The 23,414-nt window shown below is 42.0% G+C and overlaps 1 protein-coding gene across 7 annotated transcripts in view; it reads right to left on the bottom strand.

The window, feature by feature from the left end:
- The window catches only part of LOC122562009 (voltage-dependent T-type calcium channel subunit alpha-1G-like), a 304,845-nt gene that overhangs the window by 20,484 nt on the left and 260,947 nt on the right, over positions 1-23,414 (bottom strand). For 4 of the 7 annotated variants that reach the window (XM_043714394.1, XM_043714395.1, XM_043714398.1 and 1 more), the window contains 2 exons: positions 14,836-14,976; positions 2,216-2,350 (listed from right to left, as the gene is read on the bottom strand). In XM_043714394.1, the coding sequence (XP_043570329.1) occupies positions 2,216-2,350; positions 14,836-14,976 (276 nt within the window). Of the gene's footprint in view, positions 1-2,215; positions 2,351-5,507; positions 6,026-9,807; positions 10,836-14,835; positions 14,977-23,414 lie in introns of those variants that run through there. The other 3 variants (XM_043714397.1, XM_043714396.1, XM_043714393.1) reach the window with 3 other exon arrangements.

The following is a 23,414-nucleotide window of genomic DNA, read 5'->3' as shown; positions in this document are numbered from 1 at the left end:
AATCTGGGCCCTCACCCAGCTCTGCATCTTTATGATTTTAAAGACTTCAATTAGATCTCCACTCAGCCTTCTTTGCTCCAAGGATGCAGTACTTAACTCAATTAATGTTTTATTCAAGTTCAACATAACCTTTTCGCTCTTGTTCTCTGTACCTCTACAAATAAAACTTTGGAAGCTGAATGCATTAGCCACTCTTTTGACCTGTCCTCTGACTTATAATTTGCTCTTTATTCTCCTCTCCTGATTCCTTTCTATTCTTCCCTTATCTGGAGTTTGCTCCCTCCCTCTCCTGAAGGTGGTGACTCATGCAGGGAATTCCATGGGTGTTGGGTCCTTCCCAGACCATCATGTGCAAATCTGCACAAGAAATGATGGTCTGATCTCCAACAATTGGTCCACCATTGGGCAATCCAGTATAGTACTCAGCAAGTCTGAGACTTCCCAGCAGGGACCAGGATTCAGAGTCATACCAGACTCAAAAGATGCTGCCACACCTGTTGAGTTTCGCCAGCATTCTCTGAATTGTTCCAGGATTAGGGGCTCATTCTGTGCTGCCACTTGGCTCTGGGATACTAAACCTAATTGTTATGCTCACAGTGCTGGGCTGAAAATTAATAAGGAGCAGCTTGGGATGCATCCCTCCAGGATTGCTGTCGAGTTTGTAGGAGTTAAAGATTAAGCTCCCTAACACTGTGGCGAGAAAACTGGTAGAAAAATCGACAGGCCATTAATCAAAAACTTGATCATTTTCTTTGAACAATTTTGCTCATTAGTTAGAAGAAAAAGGCTGCTTGACTGCAAATTTGTAGGAGGTTTTGCAATGAAATTGCTCGAATATGTATAATCTGAACTGGTGACTCTACTGAGGTGCAATTATTCAGTAATGCAGGACTATGAACGTCTGTTTAATTTCAGCCATAAAATATACAGACATGTACAGTGCAATAACTGAGCCAAACTGTGAGAGCTCAGGCAGGTTTACTTTATACGGTGTTTTGTCAGAGTCAGTGTACTCATAAACTGCAGAGATAATTGATCAATAACACCAACACACAGTCAGTGCTCAAGCCAGCTCCAAACAAGGCTAAACATATTAAATATAACTCTTAACCTAAAGCAACTTATAGCCAATCAATTTTTAAGGCATAACTGGGTGTGATGCCTATACAGCAACATTTTGAGTGTTTGGAAAGCATTTAGATGTTGAGTCAATTGTGAGTCTACTATCTCATCAGTAACAGACCTCCACAAAGGTATAGAGGAACAGTCTTAGAAAATATGTTCATAATGTAGGCAAACAGGGTGAGTATGCACCTCTGAATCCTTCCAACACATGCTGATGACAGGAGGTAACAGTGGGAGACCTTTCTGGTCAGCCTTGTGTTGGGTTCTCTGCTCTCACTGTGTAGCTCCAGGATATAATATGCACATAAAGTTACACATTGCCACAGCAGCTCAGTTGGTTGGTGGTCAGTATGGGTCCAGTTGGTGTTTCTGGCTGCTTTGTGTTAGGGACCTGCTTCCTTGTCCAATCCATGGTAGAGGTCGTAACTCTGTGGGTCATACCTGGTTTTGGGCAGTGAATATGAGGGAAAATAATATGCACAGGTCCCCTTGCACTCCAACTGAGTTTACAGGACATAAGGAATGAAAGTATAAGTTAATGCTTCCCAAATGTTTTCACACTGTGACCTGACTTCAAGGCCTGGAATTAGCATGGCCCCTTTGTTAGAATGGGAGCAAGGATGTTGTAAGTTGATTCAATTTCAATGACAGCCATTTCTATCTTGGGTCTTGTGACCACAAAATTGTAACTCCTCATTCATTCCCAACATCTAAACACACGCACATTTAGGAAGCCCTAGTATGAAGTGCTTTGAATCCTTTTTCTGCAGCAAGGACCATGCGATGTGGAATTTACAAACAGGGCTAGAATTTGAGCTGATGATTTTAAGTGCTGTTGCATAAAGCCTTTCAAAGGACAGCTTTTAACCGTGTGTTTTGTCTCCTCTTGTTTTTGGTGCTGACTTCAAACAGCATGAGAATGATGTGCTAATTGTTTCAAACCCTAGAATGACGAAGTACTGAGGTGGAGGTCAATCAGAGTTTGGTGCAGGTTTGTTCTTTTGAGTGCATTATAAATGGATAAGATACAGTTAACTGGATGAGTATTTCGAGCCCTGTTGTAAGTGGAGTACAGGTGTGAAGTATGTACATTGCTTTCCAGCGTATTTAGTAAAAATACGTTAGCATCATCGGGTAAAGAGTCATCCGTCAGTGCTAACGACCACGATTTCTCAGACTGAATATCAGACGTCAGAGAAACAGCCTCCATCTCAGCTAGAGGGATCTAAAACAGGGGAGAGACGACCAGTTGTGAGAAACTAGGACAACAGTTCATAGATGGACTTTACACCTCACAGTCTGCACACTCACTTACCAGTACTCTCTCAGAGTGGTAGCAGGTTTTTAAGTACAGGTCCACTACAGCATCTGGACACTCATTTTGTTTTCCAACCCCAGTTTATTCTCCCCAAATTCTTTCCCAGCATGTTATCCCACTGATGGGATATTATTAAGGGGCTTGCTGGCCAGTGCTTCGATTGGGACTGCCAATCAAAGTTTAGTTGACTACAAGCCTTGTAAATAATTTCCTGGGTTCAATTTAGTTCTGGAAAGGGATCCATTTTCCTTCCCCTTGTTGTTTTAAAAGTGCACTTGGGAGTCCATCAGCTGCTTGAAAATAGAGGTGAGACTCCAAAAGAGCAGACAATACTGCCTTAAAGTGTGAAACTATTTAAAAATGCAAACACACTCTCCCAGTCTGCCGGCACACATTCCAAGTAACATTACAAAAAGGGGGTAGGCTATTCATCTCCATGGGCTTGCATACACATTCAATTACATTGCAGCTGTTCTGAAAATCTCCCACATTCCTTTGAAAACTATCCCTACCCATTTGCTTCAGTCGTGGAGATCTCCAATTGAAAAAATTCAGAGCCTGCTAATGGTATTCTGAGAGAAATGAGCTGGTGATAAAGGGAAAAATGCACTTACAGTCATGATGAAAAAAAGGATACAGATCATATCCCACAGGGTTTTGGAAAGGCTCACTTTAAATCCCCATTTGGCAAAAAAAGAGAACAGATAAATTGATTCCTTTGTACTCATCTCAGCTGCAGACAATGCTAGTGTGCGGTGTTAGTTTAGTCCATTTCCCTCTTTTCACTTTTCTGTTAAGGTGATGGAGAGCAGTAACATCACTGTGATCCAGAGGCTTCGGATTAATGCTGAAAGGTTGCAGGTGGAATTTAATTTGGCTGAATTTAAATCTGATTTTGGCTAATTATCAGTGATAATGTCCATGGAATGATCATCAATTAAATACTTTTAAGGAAAATAAAATCTGGTTTATTCATGTCCTTGAGGGGAATCTGTTGTCCTTACCCAGTCTGGCCTACATGTGACTCCCGACCACACTGGCCCTCTGAAATAGCCGAGTTGGCCACTCAGTTCAATACAGAATGGGTAACAAATGTTTTGCTAAGGTTTAAGGGCTATTGCTGGAGTAAGGTTCCTTAGTATTGGCAGCTCCCACTTTATGATGCACCAAGTGACTATTCTTCCTGTGACAGATCTTGGGCCAATTAAAATTGGACAGAGTTTGGAATGGGTCACTCATTGAGGTTCCCCTGAGCTTCTGTCGGCAGTGCGCAGCTGGCTGGTTATACTGTGCAGTCCCTTTAAGAGTTATACTCAGAGGTTCATGCACACACCTTAAAGGGGGCATTGTTTGCAAACAAGTTGTCCCTATGCAATACATTTGTGATGGCTGTGTCAAGAGCACCTTTGAGGGAACAATGCTGCCAGGATTGTCCTGGAGTCTCCCAGACATTACTGCAAGGAAACCAGGGAGTAACTTCACAGACCAACCAAGCAGTACCCTCTTTTCCTGTAATGTGAATTGTTGTTCTCATTTGAAATTTGCCATCCTTGTATTTCCCTGATGAGAGCAAGGCCAGAAGAAAAAGCTTCAGAAACATATCGCCCTTCTCAGTATCATTTACATTCTGTCCTACCAAGCCACTGCATCACTTATTGGAAAAATACTAGAATAGAGGAACAGTGGCAATTAAAGGCTCTTTGCTTGGGCAGGGTGGTTGCAGGAGGGAAATTAGATGTTAAAACTCTGGAGGTGGCAAGACCAAATGTCATGGATCCCAGTTCATTATTCAGGTGAACTGAGATCAAGAATTATACTTTTGGTCTTTCAAAGAAAATCATTTGAAAAGATGTGTAATCATCTACATAAAGTCTGGAATAAGATTTAATCAGAATAACATCAGCACCCTCTGAGAAAATAAATGGCATCTCTCACATTGACTGGACCTACTTCACACAATTGGAACCCTTGTTGGCACGTATTTACAGTCATACAGTCATGGAGGTGTACAGCATGGAAACAAACCCTTTGGTCTAACTCATCCATACTGACCAGGCACCCTAAATTAATCTAATCCCATTTGCCAGCACTTGGCCCATATCCCTCCAAACCCTTCCTAATCATATACCCATCCAGATGCCATTTAAATGCTGTAATTGTACTAGCCTCCACCACTTCCAGTGGCAGCTCATTCCATATATGCACCACCCTTTGCGTGAAAAAAATTGGCCCTTAGGTCCCTTTTAAATCTTTCCCTCTCACCCTAACCAGTGCTCAATCCAGACTCCCCAATCCAGGGAAAAGACCTTATCTATTTATCTTATCCGTGCTCCTCATGATTTTATATACCTCTGTAAGGTCACCCCTCAGCCTCTGATGCTCCAATGAAAACAGCCCCAGCCTATTCAGCCTCTCCCTATAGCTCAAAATCTCCAAACCTGGCAACATCCTTGTGAATCATTCTGAAGCCTTTCAAGTTTCACAACATCCTACCTGTAGAATGGAAAACCAGGATTGTACACAATATTCCAAAAGTGGCCTAACCAATGTCCTGTACAGCTGTAACATGACCTCCCAACTCCTGTACTCGATGTTCTGACCAATAAAGGAAAGCATACCAAATGCCTTATTCATCATCAACCATCTTTCTTTTGGATAGGTGGGTGCTTTTGCAACCAGAAACCCTTCCTGCCGTTAATCTTCCCCATTTGCAGGGCTACACTGATAACTGCTGGCCTACCTACATGAGTGGCATCCCTTAAACTGACTTTAACTTTGACTTTCATCAGATAAAATACAGTAAAAACCATTGTGGAATTGCCATAGACACCATAAGAGTCTGCTCAGCCAACCAGCAAGTGATGGAACTGCTAGATGTAGTTCCTGCCTCAGGCGACTGACTGTGTGGAGTTTGCACGTTCTCCCCGTGTCTGCGTGGGTTTCCTCTGGGTGCTCCGGTTTCCTCCCACAGTCACAAAGATGTGCAGGTCAGGTGAATTGGCCATGCTAAATTGCCAGTAGTGTTAGGTAAGGGGTAAATGTAGGGGTATGGGTGGGTTACGCTTCAGCGGGCAGGTGTGGACTTGTTGGGCCGAAGGGCCTGTTTCCACACTGTAATGTAATCTAAAATGTAAAACAGACCAGCTTCGTCTTGGGTGAACTTCAATGTATTAACTTGAGTGTTTGAAAGTGCATACTGCAGCCTTTCTGTACAAACTGGTTGTGCAATTGGTGCGCAATTGATTCTACAATCCACAGAGGATGATGCTAAGTGCATCATCAGTAGAGGAAGAAAGGTAGAAACCAATAACTGCTGGGTATTTCAAGCTTGAGCACATGCTTAGCCAAGTGCAATGGTATATTAACATTTCTGTTAATCTTCCTTAAATGTATATAAATCGAGTGGGAAAGAGGAGCCTGTCATCGTTATGGTTATGATGAAGAGGAAAAATTGCCTGTCCATCCAAATACATGTCTGAAACAATTACTGCAGTGTTAAATAAATAATAAATGTGTTTAGTTGCTGTTTTTATTCACTGCTCAATGTGGACTCTGTTGAGAGATCTTTGTGCCTCTTGAACTCTGCAATTACAAGTACACACTGCTGAAAGCTCCTGTAAATGCCTCACGGGAAACAGGCATGCTCTATAATCGCAACAATCACTAACTTTTACCAAAAGACAAACCATATTTGGTTCAACCCCTGCACTTCTGCACAGGTTAAAAAACAGAGAATCACAGCATCGTGAGGAAACAAGTGGAGAGTAGCACGGGTCATTTATCGTCCATACCTCTGCTTCAGAAAACTCCTGCTGTGGAAGTGACAATTGGACAAATTCTAGAATAACTGATTCCTCTGCCTAATTGAGGGTGATGAAGATTTACCTTCCTCCCTATACAGTCTTATTACTGCTACAACAATCGGGATACTTGAAGCTCTTTTCAATTCAAGACAAAACTGAGGTTGCTCGGGCAATTTTGGAATAACGCTGTGAGCTCCAACACATTTTAGCAAGAGTAAACATGGAACAAAAATCTGAGATTGTGAGTGAACCTTTCAGTTTCAATCCTTCCTATCAGCCGTCAACAATAAATTTACCCGCAATCTGCAAGCACCAAGTTATTCTGTGGTCACTTAAATTCAAATGTTTAAGAGCAATGACTGATTTAATTTGGAATTGTATGCCAGCAGGATCTCCTGCTCCTCAGATGCTGCCTGACCTTCCCTGCTTTCACACTCTTGACAAGGATTAAACACAATGTTGGATCAAATCACTGCAGGCACTGGAATCTTCACCAAAAACAAAAAATGTTGGAGATCACTGTGGGTCAGAGAGCATCCATTGAGAGACAGCAAGCTAATGTTTAGAGTCTAGATGACTCTTCATCAGAGCTGATGTGACTGCAATACTGGGGAGGTTGAAGTAGTGGGGCAGCAAGGATGTTGATAGCTCAGATTAAGTGGCATTTGTATCATCGATAGTCACAGGTGAGGTGAGAAGTGGCAGATGGAGTAAACGTGAGGTGCTGCATTCTGGGAAAGAAAATCTTAGCAGGACTTATACACTTAATGGTAAGGTCCTAGGGAGTGTTGCTGAACAAAGAGACCTTGGAGTGCAGGTTCATAGCTCCTTGAAAGTGGAGTCACAGGTAGATAGGCTAGTGAAGAAGGCGTTTGGTATGCTTTCCTTTATAGGTCAGAGTATTGACTACAGGAGTTGGGAGGTCATGTTGCTGCTGTACAGGACATTGGTTAGACCACTGTTGGAATATTGCTTGCAATTCTCTATTGGCAGGATGTTGTGAAACTTGAAAGGGTTCAGAAAAGATTTACAAGGATGTTGCCAGGGTTGGAGGATCTGAGCTACAGGGAGAGGCTGAACAGGCTGGGGCTGTTTTCCCTGGAGCATCGGAGGCTGAGGGGTGACCTTATAGAGGTTTACAAAATTATGAGGAGCATGGATAGGATAAATAGACAAAGTCTCTTCCCTGGAGTGAGGGAGTCCAGACTAGAGAGCAAAGGTTTAGGGTGAGAGGGGAAAGATATAAAAGAAACCTAAGGGGCAACTTTTTCACACAGAGGGTGGTACGTGTATGGAATGAGCTGCCAGAGGAAGTGGTGAAGGCTGGTACAATTGCAACATTTAAGAGGTATTTGGATGGGTATATGAATAGGAAGGGTTTGGAGGGATATGGGCCGGGTGCTGGCAGGTGGGACTAGATTGGGTTGGGATATGTGGTTGGCATGGATGGGTTGGACCGAAGGGTCTGTTTCCATGCTGTACATCTCTATAAGTGGTCGGAATGTGAGAATGACAAGAACATAGTTTCTCTCTCACCACGTCTTCTCTCCCCATCCCCCCACCCAAGTGGGACTGTCTGTTCTTCCTAGTCTGGCAGTTAGACACACCATTGTTCTGCCATTCCCATATTCTGATCATTTAATCTAAACTATCAATATCCCTTCTCCCCCAGCACTCCAACCTCACCCCTTCCACTTTAGCATAAATGCTGGCTCCTCCACACTTCAATTCAGCTCTGATGAAGAGTCACCTAGACTTGAAATGTTAGCTTTTTGTTTCTTCACGGATGCTGCGTGACCTGTTGTGATCTCCAGCATTTTTGTTTTCATGATAAGGATTAACCAGATCATCTTGTGGCCCCTTTGTGAGGGCTTGTCTAATCAAACACCCTGCTCATACCTTGACAAGATAAAGAATAATCAGATTTAAGGCAGTGATTCTTACCAAACATGCTGCTAGTAAGCTATACAGTATCATTACATATTACATATCACTATATTCAAGCTATACCATATCAGATTAGTCAGCATGCAGAGAGAAAAGCAAGTCAGTAAATAAATGAACATTAACATCATTGAATTAAATACTACTTATGCATCACACACATACACAAGCTCATTTCACTGTCAAAAATCAGCTGTGATGCAGTCAATGCAATTACTCTGTCTACAAAATTGTTTTCATTTTGTATTAAAAGGCATAGTTCTTGCATCACAAATAGCATAATTTTACTGATTAACTTACACTCTCGCTCTCCAGTTGACGATGAGGTCAGTTCCACCAATGTTAATTGCCCATTTTTCACATGTGACCCCAAGCAGCACTCATCACTGGGCTGCCTGATCAAGGGCTTATGCCTGAAACATTGATTCTCCTGCTCCTCGGATGATGCCTGACATGCTGTGCTTTTCCAGCACCACACTCTCGACAAGGACAGCATCGTCCAGTATATCCTCACTGTCAGTCATGTGTAGGCACTATTCAACAGTCCCAGAAATCAGGAGTTCACACCTGGGTGAACCTTGCCCCTCCCAAAAACTCAAAATATGTGCAGCAAAGGCCAACTGGAGACTCCCCAGAGATGCCTTGGCTGAGATTTGGTAGCTCAGCATAAAAATATACAAAAACCTTGAAAACTGCTCTGGGACTTTTGATACTATTGCATGGCATGGAATGTGCTGTTCTACAGAAACAATCATCAAACCCAGAATTCTGGACCCAAAATAAAACACGTTTGCTACAGCCATAGCCTGTGAGTTCCTTGCTGGAGTCTGAGAATGGGAGGTGGCATAAGTCTGAACTAAATTCATGAATAGAATGCTTCTAAACTGTTAAAATGGGGAGAACACGAAATTGGACATGATGGAGCTTCATCTGAATGTCGCTTTTTAATCCCATTCATTGATTTGACACCAATACTGACATACACTAAGTTCACTCTTCCCAGTCTCACTCCCTGTTTTCAAATGCAGTTTCCATTTTCAATGGACAAGAGGCATTGCCATTTTCCCAGGTATATAGCCATGTACATAGGGATTGCAATTCAACCAGATAGGATGAATGAGACTGAGTGAAATAGTCCCAGATGTAACCTGTCACCGCCTAACCAGCTGTAGCGATATGTACTCTACCTTGCTACCTTTATGAGTAAGTCATGGCAAGTTCTCCGGATCAAAGGTAAACCTTTAGCAACACAATTACAGTTAGTCACTTGGTAGCACAGAACTTGAGTATTACTAGAAAAAGAGATATGCTCTCAAAGTGTTTCATCTTACATTCATCAGGATACACACAAGAAAATCAAATTCAAAAGGAAGATCAATTTACCTACCATGTGGAAAACTGCTGATTGGTTGGCAAGTGAATTCTGATTGATCAAGGCGTGGCTGTGCAGAACCAGGTCAGGAAACAACTACTATTGCCCGCCCTTCCCGTGAATGCAAGACAAAAACTTCAACAACACCTCTATTTTTTCAGCAATAGACAATAACAGTTCTTACTTTTGGCTTCCATTGTTGCCACCTGATACAATGCAATCTACAAAGCAAATAATCTGGATTATACTACCTGAAATGAAGAGGTTCACTTAAAGAAAGGAATTTGATATATGATGCTTAAAAATGAAAAGTTTGTAGAGTTATTGGGAAACAGGGGAGGAGTTGGACTGATTAGATAATTCTTTCATAGAGCCGTTGCAGGCATGGCTGGTATTGCATGATTCTGTGGTAATTTATCTGCTGTACCCAGGAACTGTTTCAGTTGTAATGTGACTTATTATACTTTGCTGTTTTCTCAAGTGGTAGACAAGGCTATTGAATGAGTGGGTGAATCACAAGACAAGGGAGATCTCAGGTATTCTGGTTCAATGCAAATAAAGTAGTGGGGAATGAAAGTTGGCTTTAATGGGTTACAGAGAGAAACAGTTCAGTTTCCATCAGGAGAAATGTGAAACAGGCTACCCAAACAATGTCACCCATTTTACATTGTCACATGGTATTGAAAATAACTAATATCACATCCTTCCCCATACTTTCCTCCTTCCTACCCCAATGCCCAAAAAAACTATGTTAGCAACGTGAAAGTATATTGTATCAAGTTTCACCAGGCCCGGACATGCTAGTACTGAACAAAAATTGCTCATTGCATGTCCCATTATTGTTTCTGGCAGAGTTCTCGTCAAGGTAACATTAACCTGTGAAGAATGGACCTTTCTTCCTCATGAGGTAGCCGTGAAGAAGAAATTACAAAAATTAGAATTTCAAATACACTGTTTTGCTTGAAGGCATTCCTTTAAATGTTTTCACTGAAATAATTTACATTTTCTTGTGCCTTACCAAAACAATCAATGGCATGTGAATCTATTCAGTAGTTAAAGGAGATACGTTACTGTCAATGACGAGAGAATAGGTTAATCGTGGAGAGCTGGTAGCAAGTTATCTGTCTACCTTCAATCACGACCTTCAGGGTGAGTCCTTTACCTGGTTAGGTCAGTCTGAGAAACTATAATCATTCATGTCTGGTTTCGTGCTGTGTGCAATATCCAATATTCAAAGTGATTTGGATGCAGTATGGTCTGGGGCCTGTGAGAACTGAAAGTATTAAATTAATCACATTAAGATGGCACCAGTCTCTGACAAATCTCAACATGACCATTGAGCCCAGCAGAAGGTAAAAGGAAATAGTATTACAACAACAAACAATGCAAGGCAAATAATTCCATCTCCAGATCAGGAACCTCAGTTAACTTTAAGACAAGACCTCTAAGGCTTGGACTGGGCAAGCTTTAGGCCTAGGATTTGAAAACATGAAATATAAAAGTTTCCTTTATGTAGAATCAATTGTTTTGGTAATTTCCTTTCCCCTCCCCCAACAATCTAACATCCAAAACAACAAATTGACTATTATATCTCAATAGAAGTAAGGAAGGGGGTGACAAAAAGTATTAAAACACACTCACTGTTATAGCTGAAGGTAATGAGACTGAAATACTAAAGAGAACCTTTTTAAAATTTCTCCTTTTGTCTTCTCTTCGAAGGGTGCCAACCATTGCCGAGGAAGCTGACTTTCCCTTGTGTGAGTCTACACTGAAAATGTCTGTAGGCTTCTTTTTTAACATAGGGACTGTCCAGTTCACCCACACAACACACATGTCCCAGCAGGAATCACTGAACAGCAATGAGTGCAGGAATCTGAATCCTATTGCGTAAGGGTGTGATTACAAACTGAAGCCACTCTAATGCTACCTACCCAGATCTATTCAGTCCTATGATTGATCCTAGAAGCTCCTTAACCTGTATGTATTGGTACCATACCCAAAGATTGTATTGTTATGTCCTTTTATCCTAAAACAGCAATTTCAACTCCTGTCTTTTTCCTACATGACAACTCCATTCAGCATTACTTTATTTGCTGTCATGAAAAGTGGGACATCCCAAGATTGTGAAAGGCACTATATAACAAAGTTTTACTTTTTTTGTTCCCTACTAGACAGGATTAGGTGGTCTACAAGTGTAAGATTGGAAGTTTGCATCTTAGGCTGACTCTATTTTAAGTAAAGTGAACCACTTTTACACCAAGTTGAGTTACGCCAGTGGCAACACCACTTGTCTCTTGGTAGGCTCTAAGTTGGATATTCTGTAATAATTTTGCCAGGTCTCTCATGGTAATGGAGTATCCAAACTCAAAAATATTCCTATTTTTATGTATCCAAAATTTCTATTACATACAACTAAATGGCTTTTTCTGTTGACAAATCACCTATGGCAATTGTCAACTATTGCATCACCTATGTTTCCAGTTGTTCAAAGGACAGAGGTAGCGAGCTAAAGCAAAATGGAGGTGGATGGAGAGATGAAGCATTCTACCCCTGCAGTGCCCATCTCTCTCTCTCTCTCTCTAAAGCCGTTAAGTGCACTGGTGGACACCATATGCTCCTTCTTCAAGGATACCCAGGCACAACTGTAGCTGTGGAAGAGGGGCAGACAGTGGACAGATACGATCCGCTCCACAGCCAGCTGCCTGGACCTGTTTGTAACTAGCTTGGTCAGGCCCAAAAGCAGATCCAGGAGCAGATCCTCTGATCTGCCGACACTGGGTGCCCAAAGAGCAGTAGCGTGGGGCTAAAGTGCAACCAAAAACACAAAAGGTTTCTCAAATAACTAAAAAGGGGGTGCAAAACCCACAACCAACATAGACGTGGTCTACAAACTCCCAGAGCCACAAAATAGACAATTAGGCTGTGAGTATGTAAGCTCGGGTGGAGGTGGGGGCTAGGTGGGCAAGGCAGAATGCCCTATCTCCCTAACCAATTTAGCTCTCTCCCTGCCACTCCATCACCTTCACCTGCATTGTCCTTATGCTCTGCACATTAATTGAACAATTGGAAATATGGGGGATGTAATGGTGGTAGTTCATAGGTGAAAACTGTCACAGGTGATTTGCTGATGGAAGAAGTCATTCAGCTATGTGTGATACCACTTCTGGATATAGAAGAAAAGGAACATTTAGGAGTTTTGATACTTGATTATGATGAGGAACCAGGCAAAATTAACACATAGGACTACTGTGTGTAATACTTTCCAATCCATGTCTCCACTGGAACATAGGAGAGACTCCCACATAGAGACATTTCCACGGGGCAAAATATCCCTCTGTTCTTACACCTCCAATACTGAGCAAGTGAAGAGATTCTGGACCAATTTCACACTACCAGCTGGGATTCTCAGTGGCTGAATAATGCATAACAAGGACTTGGAGGCACATTAAATGCAGCCAATGGATGATGCGCCTTGTTGGCAGGGTCAGGTCCTATAATCTCCTACAGTGCAAGAACATGACCAAGAAATGTTGCAATTAGCTGTAAGACTGATGAATGTGCAACAGAATTTCAAGGCATCATCCTCATCCCAGTTGAGTCCCCTGTTCGGGATTTATAATTCTCTGTGCAGTCCAAAGCTGTCCAAAAATGGAATACTGCTCACATAGCAGAGAAGTGGAATCTCTCCAAAACCTGAATACTTGCCCATCCAGCTGAATAGGCCTAGCTTTGCCCCAGCTCCAACATCTGGCAAACTCATTCTGCTCAAGATGTGAATATTGTTGCCAGGTGCACTGGAGTTCTTCTAACAATTGTCTCGCACGATTGGGCAGAACACAGCAAAAAGTAATAAGTGGCCTGTCTTTCAACTTCAAATCCTGGCCTTTCTCTCTCTGAGACGTCCATGCATCTTGCCACAGGCATGATAGCAGGCATGCCTCGGAGTCAGGAAACTCTGGATTTGAGTCCCACCACAGGCTTGAACACAAATGCCATATTGTAAAGCCCATACAGAACTGAGCACCCCAGTGCCTGGATGCTGTCATCAGTTAACATTTTAGGAGGCCCTGCCTGCTCTCTCTGGTTTATATAAGAGATCCCACACCTACTTTGAAGAGCAACATTAGCAATCTCTTTGGTCAATATTTATCCCCCCAACCAATATGACGAGGAAACTGATTTTGTGGTTATTGATTACACTGCTGCTTGAGGAGCTTTACTATGAGAAATTTCCCTAAATACAGCCATGAGTGTGTTTCAAGATCATTGGCTTTAAAGGGCTTTGGAATGTGGTGAGGTTGTAAAACCACTGTCTAAAGTCAGCCACCTTTTTCTTTAAGAATTTTTAAATGTTAAAGTATAAGGCAGATGATCCTTGAGGGCACATTCTTTCATTTCCTTCAGTAGGTGACACACTTCCAAAAGAGTTGAGGAGCCTGACCTGATGGGGACAGGATTTAAAATTTGCAAAGTTAGAGCTTGTCTGGGGTTCCTAACGCCACTGGGACAGTTTAACACAAGAATCATGGAATAGGAAATACTCAGAGCTGAGAAAAAAGCTATTCCTTCAGTTCTTTAATAAGCTTGAAATTTTGAAATCTCTAATTCGGTGAGGCCAAACAGTCTGGTGCACAAGTCATCTTTGTGAATTCATCTTTGAATTCGCTGTTGGGTCACCAGAAACAATCCCACCATTTATTCAAGACTGACCTTTCTGGACTCTCTTGTGCCAGTTGCAGTTCAGCTCTGTGTTCAAACCTACACGACCCTTTCGTTGCCATGGATGCTATTGGCACTGTCTGCAGAAAGGTGACAGCAGGCTCCAATATGGCTGCTGCCACTCACTGATACCACTTAACACCCGGAGGCATTCATACTGCAGACTCTAGATGATGAACTCATCTCATTGTCAATGAGGTCACCTGATGTTCAAAGTAGGACTGTGAGAGCAAAGTGGCTCTCGGAATTCATCGGCTCCCAACTCACATTGAAAAGTTGGTCTTTACGAAGTGGGGAGATAGATAGAAATATTTCCCATATGATGCCTATTAATGTAAGTACACTCCCTAAATGTCCACTCATGCAGAATAAGACTGATTGCAGTCAGGAAAAATGCCCTTCATAATGTATTAACCAGAATGACACTTTTGCAAAGCACCTGTTGTATCCTCATCAATGGATTCCCTTTGCCTCATTTAGCCTTCGTCTTTTGAGCCATTCTTAGGTTCCCGATCTGAACAAGGGACTTTGGTAGAGAAGCTAGAATTATTAACCTGTTTCTCAGCACAGCATTTGTTTTGCTGGGAGATGGCGTAGTTATGGCAGACAGAACCTGAGAGGTTGTCCATGAGGGTTAACTCTCCTTCCAGTGAACCTTGGATCAGCAGAGACACGTTGTCGAAAAATTGCTTGTCCTGTGTACACAAGGTACGTGGGAAAGGAGGGCAAAGAGAATGGAGTGGTTAACCAAGGAACGGAATGGTGGATGGGGAAGGATTGCATCAATACATTACAAGATGGATAGGAGATGGAAAGGAAAAAGAACACATCATTAAACAAAATTCACACTTAGTAACGGTGAAAGTGTTGGTGTACAACATTGGAAAACAACTGGATTAATTGTGCTCTGAAGGTGTACATTGTAAAGAATGATTCAAAGGAGCGTCGCTCTGAAAGCTAGTGTGCTTCCAATTAAACCTGTTGGACTATAACCTGGTGTTGTGTGATTTTTAACATTGTAAAGAATGGATGTTCTCATTAGGGATGCAGGATGTTGATATGAAGATATTATACTTACAGATATTTATTTCTGATGGCATGCAGTATTAAATAATTACCTGATTCACACCAACAGGTCTGACATAGATTGGGATTAAATTCTTTTTGATGGCAGAATAGGCTGCTAAACTGGAGCATATGCACTCCGTCTGTTTCTTTTCTTCTTTTTGTTTCTTTTCTTTTTCTTCTTTTTGTTCCCTCTACTTACCTCCAATTGGTGATGGAGAGTTAAGGCAGTGCGAATTTGTACCTCCGTATCTTTGCACCGAGCTTTATAAGGATTATGGTGCTGATCTTTTAACTTTATTTGATCATTTTTCTAATTTATACCTAAAATTTTGCACCGAGGTATCTTTGTACCTAAAATGGTGCCATTGACACTGTACATTTTTCACTGTATTCCTGTATCTTGTACTTGAGTACATGTGACATTAAATCTAATTCTAATTCTAAATTTGTTCACAGTTCTCATTATTTAAACAATGATTTCTCAATCTAATGATTTAAAAATTAATTTCTGTGTGTTCACAAATACCTCATTACCTTAACCATTCCTGTAGCATACAATCATATCAGATTAATGCAAAAGAGAGTTGGAATCCAAGAATTTTGGTCTCCTTCACACACATGTTTAGGAAGGAGTCAGTGAGGTACAAATTGATTGTACTTCAATCCTGGGATTGCCAACATTTCAGACCTGTCCTGGATTCCCCAAGAATTAATTTCTGGGATGTTCCTACCAGCAAGATTAGGAGACAATTTGCAGATTAAACATATTATAGGCTTTTATTTTCCATTTCCTTCCAGCCCTTTCAATTATTAGCTGGGCATATTGGCTGTTTGACAAATCAATGTGCTTGGTTTATTTTGGTTAAAGGAGGGTATTGTGCTGTGGGAATAGTTGGTGTTTTTGGGAACAGATTAGTTGGGCAACAAGCAGGGGAGAATGGGGCAAGGGGCCATTACTGATGGGAGATCATGTGATGAATCCTCCAGGGATACATCTAACTGTGGAGTTGGCAAATCAACCTTTGAATGAATAATATTGGGAGCCAAACCTGGACAGCAGACTGTTATTGTTGTGGCCTCTAACTCTTTCAGAAAAACTGGGCTGGATATTAGGTGCCTCAGCTGGCCTTTTTGGCAGGTGGACAGCATACAAAATAGGCTGATGTGCCCAGTCCACCATCTTCCCATTCATCCTGAGCTCACATTATAGTTAGGGGTGTCTGGGTGGGCTCAGCCTGAACAACATATCTAAATAAACAAGGGTCAATCAAACCTATTACAGTTCAACTTGCCCTGATAATATACTGCTTATATCAGAACACACTGATATGCAGGCGGGCAGGAGTAGGCAGGTGATGTTTCATTTACAGAGGTGAGCAGGAGAGGATCTTCCATTTACAGGGTGCCTGCAGTACCAGCAATGCTTTCTCCTGAGATAGTGGCACTGCTGGGACCACTGCAGCTATTGGTCACTCAGATCAGCCTAAGGGTGGGGTCTGCATGCAGAGTGTTGTTGTTGTCAGGAGGTCCTTTTTGTCTATTTTTGTTAAATTTTGACCAACATTTAATTGGGAAGGGGAGGGAAACAGAGAGCAGGGACCCATAGGCCAGTTAGCCTAACATCTGTTTTTCAGAAAATTTTAGTGTCCATTGTGAAGAATAAGATTTCTGAATACTTGGAATTGTATGGTAAAATAGGGCAAAGTCAGCATGGTTTCATCAAGGAGAGGTCATGCCTGACAAATCTGCCAGGTTAGACCAAGGAGAGCCAATGGATGTTATCTATCTGGACTTCAAGAAGGCCTTTGACAAGATGGCACACAGGAGGCTACTGAGTAAGATAAGGGCCCATGGCCTGAGAGGCAATGTACTAGCACGGATAGAAGCTTAGCTGGCTGACAGAAAGCAGAGAGTGGGGATCAAAGAGTCCTTCTCAGGATGGCAGCCAGTGACAAGTGGTGTTCCACAAGGCTCAGCATTGGGATCACAACTTTTCACTTCATACATTAATGATCTAGATGAAGGAACTGAGGGCATTCTGGCTAAGTTTGCAGACTATACAAAGATAGGTAGAGGGACAGGTAGCATTGAGGAGGCGGGGAGGCTGCAGAAGGATTTGGGCAGGTTAGGAGAGTAGGAAAAGAAGTGGCAGATGGAGTATAATGTGGGAAAGTGTGATGTCATACACTTTGGTAGGAAGAATAGAGGCGTGGAACATTTTCTAAATGGGGAGAAAATTCAGAAGTCTAAAATGCAAAGAGACTTGGGAGTTCTAGCCCAGGATTTTCTCAAGGTAAACTTACAGATTGAGTTAGTAGTTAAGAAGACAAATGCAATAATGGCATTTATTTTGACAGAACTTGAATATAAAAACAGACATGTATTTCTGAGGCCCTATAAGGCTCTGGTCAGACCACATTTAGAGTATTGTGCTCAGTTTTGGGCCCCATATCTCAGGAGGGGTGTACTGGCCCTGGAGCGTGTTTAGAGGAGGTTCACGAGAATGGTCCAAGGAATGAAAAGCTTAACATATGAGGAATGTTTGAGGACTCTGGGTTTATACTCGATGGAGTTTAGAAGGATGCAGGAGGATCTAATTGAAACATACAGAATACTGAATGGACTGGACAGAGTGGAGATTGGGAAGATGTTTCCATTAGTAGGAGAGACTAGGACCGGAGGGCACAGCCTTAGAGTAAAGGAAAGACCGTTTAGGAGAAACTTCTTCAACCAGAGAGTGGCGAACCTATGGAATTCATTGTCGCAGAAAGTTGTGGAGGCTAGGTCACTGAGTACATTTAAGACTGAGAAAGATACATTCTTGAGTATCAAGGGGATCAAGGGTTATGGGGTGAAAGTGAGAGATTGGGGTTGAGAAACTTATCAGCCATGATTGAATGGATTGAAAAGGGAAATCGAATTTGACAAATTTGCTGGAGTTCTTTGAGGATATGACAAACAGGAACGGGTATGTAGTGCATTTGGATTTCTAGAATGTATTTGATAAGGTGACACATTAGAAGGTTATTGCACAAGATAGAAGCTCATAGTATTGGGGATACTACAAGTATGCATCACAGATGGATCTGGGTGTTCTTTTGCATGAACCACAAGAAGTTAGCAAACTGGTGCAGCAAATTATTAAGAAGGTAAATAGGACCACTTGGGAATGGGAGTTTAAAACTAGGGAAGTCTTATTCTAACTGTATTTAAGAAAGGATGTACTTGCTTTGGAGGCTATTCATAAGAGACTCACTAGGCTAATTCTTGGGATGAAGAGGTTGACTTATCAAGAATGCTAAACAACTTTAGCCTTTACTCATTACAGTTTAGAAGAATGAGTGGTGATCTTATTAAAACAAAGAAGATTCTGAGGGGGCCTGACAGGGTGAATGTTGAGAAGATGTTTCCGTCAGTTGGAGAATGTCAAACTAGGGGACATAGTTACAGAATAAGGGGGCACTCATTTACAACTGAGGCGCGAAGGAATTTCCTCTGGGAGAGGTGAGAGAATGTCTGGAATTTTCTAGCCTAGAGTGTTGTGGAGGCGAGCTTACTTAAAGTGTTTAAAGAAGAAGTAGATAGATTTTGAAATATTGAGGAGGGCTATGATGAGCTGGCACAAAAGGGGAAGTTGAGGCCTGGTGCAGATCAGCTATGATTTTATAGAGTGTCAGGGCAAGTTTGAGGGGCTGAACAGCCTACTTCTGCTGTATCTTCTTATGTTTTCATGGGCAAGAGGATCTTGTGGTACACTGGTATTATCACTATTTCTAGACCAGAAGGTTCAAGTCCCATTTGCCCTGGAGGTGCATTACAACAGTCTGAACAGCATGATTATAAAGAAAGGGAACTTGCAGTTTGAATGGTGACAATGAACACATAAATCTTTCTGCAGGAGGATTAATTTTCTTCATTCCGAATGAATCATTTTGGGACATTGCGGATTTTTATGCTCTGAGGCCCAATACCATTGACAATCACTTTCCAAACCCACAACCACTTCCATCTAGAAGGACAAGGGCACCTTCAAGTTCCCCTCCAAGCCATTCACCACCCTGACATGGAAATACCTCACTGTTCCTTCAGTGTTGCTGGGTCAAAATCCTAGAACTCCTTCCCTAATGGCAATCTGGGACTGCAGCAGTTCATGGTTAAGAAGATTCATGGCATGCTTGCCTTCATTGCTCAGACCATTGAGTATTGAGCATTGACCATTAGACTGATGAACGGACTCTCTAATTTCAAATAATGCTGATCTTGTTAACATGATCTTGCCTAGTGCATTTCCTGTGTGGTGTGTACCTTACTCTGTCCAAGTCTTTTTTCAATCTATGATCTATATGTCCTTGTTTACTCTTATCTGCATGTACTGCTTGCAAACAAAGCTTTTCATTGTACTTAGATACATGTGACAATAAATTAAATCAAAACCAAACCAAATAGCAATTGGGTAGTCATGTTGAGGTTGTACAGGGCGTCAGTGAGGTCACTTTTGGAGTACTGTATTTTGGTTGCCTTGCTACAGAAAGTTCATTATTAAATTGGAGAGAACTCAGTAAAGATTTACCTGAATGTAGATGGTGCTGGAGGCTTTGATTTATAGGGAGTGATTGGTTAGGCTGGAGTGTAGGACATTGAGGGGTGACCATATAGAGGTTTATAAAATCATGAAGGGCATAGATAAGATGTATAGCAAAGGTCTTTTCCCTGGGGCTGGGGAATTCAAAACTAGAGGGCATGTTTTTAAGGTGAGAGGAGAAAGATTTAAAAGGGACCTGCAGTGCAACATTTTCACACAGAGGGTGGTTCGAACTGCCAGAGGAAATGATAGATGTAGCTACAGTTACAACATTTAAAAGACATTTGGACAGGTACATGAACAGGAAAGGTTTGGCTAGATGGGGACAGAGAGTGGTGGAGGGTTGCTTCTCGGTCAGGAGGCCTAGGACCAGTGGTGTGCCACAGGGATTGGCACTGGGTCCATTGCTTTTTGTCACCTATATAAATGACTTGGATGTGAATATTGGAGGTATGGTTAATAAATTTGCAAAATTGGTGGTGTAGTGAACAGAGAAGGAAGTTGCCTCAGAGGACAATGGGACCTTGATCAGATGGGCCATTGGGTGGGGGAATGGTAGATGGAGCTTAATTTAAATAAATGAGAAGTGCTGCATTTTGGAAAGGCAAATCAGTCATGTCTTATGCACTTAATGGTAAGGTCCTGGAGAGTGTTGCTGAATAAAGGGACCTTGGAGTGCAGGTCCATAGCTCCTTGAAAGTAGAGTTGCAGGTAAATAGGATAGTGAAGAAAGCATTTAGTATGCTTTCTTTATTGGTCAGAGCATTGAGTATAGGAGTTGGGAGGTCATGCTGCGAATGTACAGGACATTGGTGAGGCCACTTTTGGAATACTGTTCAATTCTATAGGAAAGATGTTGTTAAACTTGAAAGGGTTCAGAAAGATTTACAAGGATGTGGCCAGCGTTGGAGGGCTTGAGCTGTAGGGAGAGGCTGAATAGGCTGGGGCTACTTTCTCTGTGGTGTTTGAGGCTGAGGAATGACCTTATAGAGGTTTATAAAATCATGTGGGCCATGCATAGTGTGAATAGTTAAGGTCTTTTCCCCAACGAAGAAGAGTCTAAAACCAGAGGGCATAGATTTAGGGTGAGAGGGGAAAGGTAAAAAAGGGACCTGAGGGGCAACTTTTTCACACAGAGAGTGGTGTGTGTATGAAATGAACTTCCAGAGGAAGTGGTGGAGGTTGGTACAATTATAACATTTAAAAGGCATCTGGATGGGTATATGAACAGGGAGTGTTTAGAGGAATATGGGCCAAAAGCTGGCAAATGGGACTAGATTAATTTAGGATATCTGGTCGGCATGGACGAGTTAGACTGAAGTATCTGTTTCTGTGCTGTACAACTCAATGATTCTATGACTCTATGTTTAGAGGGGTATGGGCCAAACGCATGAAAATAGGACTAGTTTAGTTTGGAAACTTGTACAGCATGGATGACTGAAGGGTCTATTTCTGTACTGTATGATTCTACAACTCCATTAAAAAACATGAGGCTGAACATAATACAAAATTTGTTTTATTTTGCTTAAGCTGGGATCTTAAGTTTAGGGTATCCTGCCTGGAATCACAAAACATTAAGGAAAGACACCCTGGGTCTGTTTGTAACAAGGGGCGGTGTTGAATGGTGAGACGGATTTGATGTGAAATAGAATTCAGCAACAGGGCTTTGCTGAGTTGGCATTTATAGGACACTTTATGGAGGATGAGAAGCTGTCTGGGAAATTCCTGGAGTCTGAATGTGACAAAAATATCAAAGAGGAAGTCAGTGGCAGATATATTAAGAATGGACAGGAGGCAATTTGACAAGGCGAAATTGGTGATGAGGAGGACATGGGAAAGGAAGCTGACCTCTTGGTCAAGTAAGATTCTGAGGTTTCAAATAATCTGGTTGAACCTGAGACAGTAAGAAAGGGAGGGAATGTAATCACTGCCAAAGAATACGTACTAAGTTTGTGACAAGAGCTGAGGTGATCCCAACATTTATGTGTATGAGACTGAAGCTCAATAAAGATTGGATTTCTGACAATCTGACAATATAGAGGTGGTGAAAGGGCTGAGAGAAAGGATGGACAAGTAGAGATGGATGCTATCAGCATACTTTGTGGGCAGCGTGATGGCACAATGGTGAGCACTGCTGCCAGGGGCACAGGTTTAATTCCAGCTTCAGCAGAATGTCTGTGTGGAGTTTGCGCATTCTCCCTATGTCTGTGTGGGTTTCCTCCTACAGTCCAAAGATGTGCAGGTTAGGTGGATTGACCATGGTAAATGTAGGGATAGGATGGAAGATTTGGTTTAGGTGGGATGTCGTTTGGATGGTCTATGCAGACTCAATGGGCTGAATGGTCTCTTTCCCCACTGTAGGGATTCTATGAAACATGTGCAAGCTAATCTCATACCTAATAGCAATATCACTAAATGACAGCATAGAGGTGAGGGTTAGATCCTTGGGGATAATGTCACATAGTTTGTTAGAGAAACCACTGCTTTGGCTATGATTGGCTTCGTAAAAATGGAAGTAAACAAGACCAACAAACTGAGTTGATCAACAGAGAGGTTTTAAGAGAGAAGTGTGCTCCACCATGGAGAAGTTGAGGAGAATGTGGAAAGATTGTGTCATAGTCAAAGAGAGAGAAGGAGGAGGGATGGTGCACTATGGAAACAGTCATACAGGATGCCATTTATGACTGACAAGGGTGATAGAAATCTGGTTGGAGCGGTCCAAAACATGAAACTGTGGAAAGGATACACAGGGACTTGAAAAGAACCACAACCTCTATGAATATTGGAGAGGAGGAGGCTTTAGAGATGTGGCAGTAAGCTACAAGAACAGGGTAGGTGATTTTTGAGTTGGGAGTGACAACATGAATTTTAAAAGGAAGCATACATCATTTGTGGGGAGTAGCTAGCAGGGAACCAGTGAAGAAAGTCTGCGAGTCAGACTTTGTTTCTATTGGGGACCACTGGCTATATCCTGAAAAATGGTGCTGACGGAAAAAGGAAACAATCTCCAGAAGACACGGGGCCACAGATCTGACTTTGAATCCACTAATTTTACATTGAAAATCCAGAACAAGAGGACACAACCTTACAGTCAGAGACAAGTCAGTTAAAAATAAATCAGTAAAGCTTCAACAGAGGTTCTCAAATGAACTGCTTCAGAAGCTGATAGATGAAGAATTGATGCACATTGTTAAACTCTCTTCATCGTTTTAAGTCGCCAAATCAGATTGTTCCTTTATTTCTTGGGATAGAATCCAAATCCACACAGTCTCATACCATAGCTCAGAACCTCCACATCCGATGCATAATTCTTGGGAGTCCCAAAGACCTCCAAATCAAACAGATCCTTCTTGAAGTGAGATAGCCAAAACAATGCACAAAACACTAGTCTGAATGCTGGGATTGTTTACAATTTATACAGATGATTTAGAGTTCGGGGATGACACTAAAATGGGTGGTGTGCAGAGGACACTGGAAGTCTGC

The sequence above is a fragment of the Chiloscyllium plagiosum genome, chromosome 24 (assembly GCF_004010195.1).
Source record: "Chiloscyllium plagiosum isolate BGI_BamShark_2017 chromosome 24, ASM401019v2, whole genome shotgun sequence".
Lineage (NCBI taxonomy): Eukaryota > Metazoa > Chordata > Chondrichthyes > Orectolobiformes > Hemiscylliidae > Chiloscyllium > Chiloscyllium plagiosum.
Note: the sequence above shows the minus strand (reverse complement) of the source record. Positions and strands in the feature narration are given on the sequence as shown.